Source organism: Colobus angolensis, unplaced genomic scaffold (genome assembly GCF_000951035.1).
Source record: "Colobus angolensis palliatus isolate OR3802 unplaced genomic scaffold, Cang.pa_1.0 Scaffold215, whole genome shotgun sequence".
NCBI lineage: Eukaryota > Metazoa > Chordata > Mammalia > Primates > Cercopithecidae > Colobus > Colobus angolensis.
The window spans coordinates 1,199,912-1,205,064 of record NW_012115322.1 but is presented as its reverse complement, the minus strand read 5'-3'; the positions used below and the strand labels follow the sequence as shown (position 1 = coordinate 1,205,064).

The window sequence follows — 5,153 nt, the reverse complement described above, 5'->3', positions numbered from 1 at the left end:
AAAAAGATCTCAGCCAAACCAAACAATGGTGGCTACCCAGACTGATTTTCAGAGGGGTTCCAATGAAGGTTTCCTCATAATCCTATTCTAGTCAAATGGAGCCCTGAGGAGTCACGGGTTATGATGCTAGAGGACCTCGATGAACACTTCTATAAACCGACCATGACTGATTTGGGCCCACCTCTCTCCAGGATCTCTGTCACAAATGATATTCCTTATACCCAAACCTGTTCATATTTCTCCCATGCTTAAAACACTTCAGTGGCTCCTCAGGGCCCAAAGCAACATTTCCCAAAGTGAGTACTCTGGAACAATAATCTCATAAGATATCCTATGGGAAGAAGGGGGTTTTGTGCAAGGGATACATTGCATACCATACTAGCTTCTCTTTAGAATTTCAAACATGCATTACCCTTTATATCTTCAAGGCTCTAAGAAGTCTTGCAGAGAAGAAACCTGTCAGCTTAATCCATCATTTCCAAATTTATTTGACAATGGAAAACATTCTGAATGTAACAACTATTACTACATTGTAAAATTAACATTGCATGGGATCTATTTTGGAGATCTCTTTAGCAAGGCACATTAAAACCCCAGCACATTGGCCTCGGTCTTTTTCAGTCTCTTCTGTTCCTCTCAAATCACACCCCCAACTTCCCTGTTCTACGCATGCTATACACAAATCTACTTCTTTCTCAACAACACATTTTTGTTTACATGTCAATGTCTTTGTGCATTCCTGCCTTGAAGAACCAGCTCAAATATAACTTCTCGGAAGTCTTCTCACATATCTCCTACCCCCTACTCTTCTTTATACCCCTAGCTCTTTGTTCATAATTCCACTGTCACAGGTATTCTAACCATCTGTCCCTTCTGTCTCTTTGCCCACGGGTAAGATACTGTGTGTGGGATATGTCTGTATGTCCTAAGTCTAGTGTAATGCATGGCACATAACAAGTGTTCAATAAACATTTGATGAAGCAATCTACAAATGTGCATGAACAAGCACACAAATGGATCACATTGTGGTTATTATAATATTAAGAGATTGCCATGAAATTAACTCCAAAGGTTGTGGGTATATGACTTTAAAGAGTAAAGGCAAAAACCACGAGCTGAGATATACTTTGTTTCTTCTTGTTTACTCTAACTTGCCCCCCCTCTGACAGCGGGTGACTGGATTGTAAGGAATGACTTCAGTGAATACGGGTGAAGCCCTTAGCAGGTGTCAGTGGTTAAAGGAGTCAGACAACCTGGCTTAAGCTTTTAATTATCTTTTAGCCTCTCACCATACATTAGAAGAAGGAGCAGTTAAAAGCCAAAGACACTATAAGGAGTTACAAAATGGGTAGAAAACAGGAGAGCAGGGAATTGATGTTTATTTGAGAAACCTTCAACCTAACTTAATGTCCTTGTCACCCATGATATTTAACTTTAGTCATTACCTAATAGGATTCACCATCAACATTGCCATTGTACCTCCTCAAGGTCAAAATACTGTGCCTTTGAGCATGTTTCCCTCTGCATGTGGAAGGCTCTAAATACAAGACTAAAGAAGGGACCACTAATCGCTGGGATCTTCCCCTCACAAGCACTGACCACTACTCTATTTGGTATGTTTAGTATTCCTTCACAAAGCAACCATCCAACAAACATTTATTAGCAATGATCATGTGCCAATCCCATGTCAGGAATACACAGATAATACTTTGTACCTTCTTTACAAATTGTACAATCTTTGGCTCAGGGTCAGTGGGTTCTTAGTGTGATGTTAGGGCATGCACTCTGTCTTGGAAATCTTAATTTTGTTTAGTTTTCTATCTATAGAGCTAATTTCAACAGTTTAAAAAATGTAAGGCATGGAAGAGCCCTATTTATCCTTCCTAGTTAAAACAAGTTGCCCTCAGAATATGAATGTAAAGAGAGTCCTAGGAAGTCATGAGCGGACTGCGCCACCCTTGGCAATCGTGGAGACCATGAACAGGCTTTCCAGATGAACAATGTAATTCACCAGCACTATGGACTTGCTTCTGTGGGTGGTGATTCCATCCTCCACAGCCCTGCTCACCTATGGCTTGATGGAGCTACTCACTTACAGTCTTTTATTCTTCTCCATCATGGGGAATTTTAGGATGCCTTCCGGCTGGTACCCCAGGAAAGATATGTTTAAAGTCCCTGCATGTTACTAATGGTCATTGCCATTTGCAACACCAAGAACACCGTTATCTAGCTTTTCTTCTAAAGATCTCAGAAAGCTGAACACCTCGTTTTCTTTCACGTCAGCTGTGACTCAGGTATGACAGATATCATTAGCCCCGTTGAGAAGCTGAGCAAAGTGGAGATGAGTGGTTTCATGTGGTTAGGCAGGCAAAGACTAGGAAAGCCCATTGAGGATTCTTCCCACCAGACTAATTAGCTAATTGACTAAAGCTGAGAGACAGCAGGCTCTGGCTACTGCAAGACTCTGCTGCCTTCCTGCCATAGCTAGCATTCTCTTCAGGTATTCAGTGCTTCCCCCATTCAGAATGGGGAACAAATTGACAAAGACATTCACAAATGCACCATGTGTCAGCCCGGTCTGTAAGCACAGCTTGAAGAAGCACCACATTTGAACATCTTACCTAAGCTGGACCTGGTGTTCGAACGTTCAATTATTGCTCTCTTGCTGGGATTATTTAGGACAGACCTCTTAGCAAGAGAAATGTCAGCTGTCACTCTCGTTATTGATATCCTATGAATAGGAACACAGAACAGAACAAGCCAGTAAAAATGTTATGGGGCTCTCCAAGTGATTTAGAACCACAGTACTTAATAACCAATTTACATACTACAGGGGAACCACAGTATAATAAACATTGGCCACAAGTGTTTTAAACAGGCTCTGGCTAGTATCAGAATGCAAGCAGAGCAGAATGGAGGAAGGTTTAAACTGTTTCATACACACACAAAAAACCTACTCCATTAAAAACATTCTTCCTCCATTATGGCCTGCCTTGCTGAATTCCCTTTATAATACACACCATACCAGGAAGGAACCAAAACATATAAATAAACCATGCTCTTTCTAGGAAGCAGCAATACAAATTGCCACAATGCCTAGTTGATTTGCTCTTGAATAAGACCTTCAGGAACTACAAATGCTTTGCTCTGGCATTTAATGATGCTGGTCAAAGCTGGGAAGCGCTCTTCATTTTGATTATCAAAGACAATCAACCAGTCTGTGGCTAAGTTGCATTCTTTTGTGATACACACGTGATTCTCCAGGGGCCCGAAGGGATACTTCATTTGTAAAAATGTGAAAAAATGGTTTTATTTTTTCTGCATGCATAGGATTCTTCAGCATATTTGCATATGACTTTGAATGCATACGGCGGGCAGTCATAAGGCACTCTAGTTGAGAGCAATGTGAGTATTGTGCCAGGATTTGCTAAGTCAGAAAGTATCCTGCGGTCATGCAGAGAAGAATAAGGCAGGACCTGGCACAGTGGCTCACGCCTGTAATCGCAGCACTTTGGGAGGCCGACGTGGTTGGATCATTTGAGGTCAGGAGTTCGAGACCAGCCTGGCCAACAAGGTGAGACTCTGTCTCTACTAAAATACAAAAACTAGCCTGATGTGGTGGCACATGCTTATAGTCCCAGCTACTTGGGAGGCTGAGGTGGGGGCGGTCATTTGAGCCCGGGGGGCAGAGGCTGCAGTGAGCCGAGATCACGCCACTACCAATCCAGTCTGGGAGACAAAGTGAGACTTTGTCTCAAAAAAAAAAAGAAAAGTGAAGAATAAAGTAAAGACATTGCAAATAAATGCAGAGGGGCATCTATTTGCATATGATTTATCAAATGAGAACATCTGCAACTTAGAATTTAAAGACTATTTTAAACTGAGATTGCTCAATTTCCAATTATCTACCAGTAGAATTCAAAGTTTGCCTCTTTAAGCCAGTTACTGTCACCATGAGCCTTTCTCCATTCTTATCTTCACAGCTTGGTTCCCAGAAAGGAGACAAGGAAAGTAGCACCCCTCCTCTTTTATACTCAGTACACCCATTCTCTTCTCTTCTGTTTTCAAACTCTTTGGGGATTGAAGCAGGAAGGAGGGTAGAATTATCAACAATTACTGAATCATATGTCATCTCACACCTGTCTGGGGACAACACTGTCAGGAGACTGTACCTGATTTCAGTGACCTAAAGCCTTGGGGAGAATTTAAAATAGTCCTTTCCTCAGATGTTTGGAAATCATTCTTTAAAACAACAGTCTGTGCAAAAGTTCTGGTGCCATTTTAAGCAAAGTACTGCTTGCCTGTGTCATTATGTTTATATGCTGTAGGTTGTCAGGAAGTTTTCAATTCTTAAATTTTTAGAACTGTTAGACCCCAATAATTATTTGATGCATCTTCAAAATTGTCTCCTGTAGAAACCAAGAGTTTTTGCAGATACACCTCAGGGACTGTTCTGAGGACTAAAGGGAGGTTCAGTGGGCTCCAGCTTCACCATCCTCAGTGCCAGGTAAACACACCTGCATTTCTGTTTTCTACATTGAGGCTTTATATATGATTTCACTATAAAAAGCTGTTCAACTGCTAGAAAACACTGGTGTAACAACTTTTTCATTTTACCAAGAGGGAAACTGAGACACACACAGAAAGCTGCACATGGTTAGTTACAGCTCAGGTCTGTAACTAACCAGCCCCTGGGCATCGGGCCAGTGCCAAGTCACCTGACTCCACCATTCTCTTATAGTTCAGTGTTCTACAAGCCCGAATCTCCAGATGTGAGTCAAGTGGTCAAGCACGGATGCACAGTCAGTCTTGGCCTTGCTCTGAGATAGTAAGAATTTAAATCAAGTTGAGGTAGAGTAAACCCACACCTGACTTTCCATTACTCCAGTTGGCCACTGCAGCTTTCAGGCATGAAGTCTCATAGGCAGCTTCTTTCCTTTCCAGAATAGGGTTTGTGTAGTTTTATTTTTTTAATTTAATTTTCATTTTTTGGTCAGAGTGTCGCTCTGTCACCCAGGCTGGAGGGCAGTGGTACAATCTTAGCTCACTGCAACCTCCACCTCCCACGTTCAAGCAATCCTCCTGCCTCAGCCTCCCAAGTAGCTGGGATTACAAGCATGTGCCACCACGCCCGGTTAATTTTTGTATTTTTA

The 5,153-nt window shown here is 41.9% G+C and overlaps 1 protein-coding gene across 4 annotated transcripts in view; it reads right to left on the bottom strand.

Moving 5' to 3' along the window:
- Positions 1 to 5,153, bottom strand: part of CACNB4 (calcium channel, voltage-dependent, beta 4 subunit) — a 267,917-nt gene that overhangs the window by 23,604 nt on the left and 239,160 nt on the right. For all 4 annotated transcript variants that reach the window (XM_011943046.1, XM_011943050.1, XM_011943047.1 and 1 more), the window contains one exon: positions 2,622 to 2,731. In XM_011943046.1, the coding sequence (XP_011798436.1) occupies positions 2,622 to 2,731 (110 nt within the window). The remainder of the gene's footprint in view (positions 1 to 2,621; positions 2,732 to 5,153) is intronic.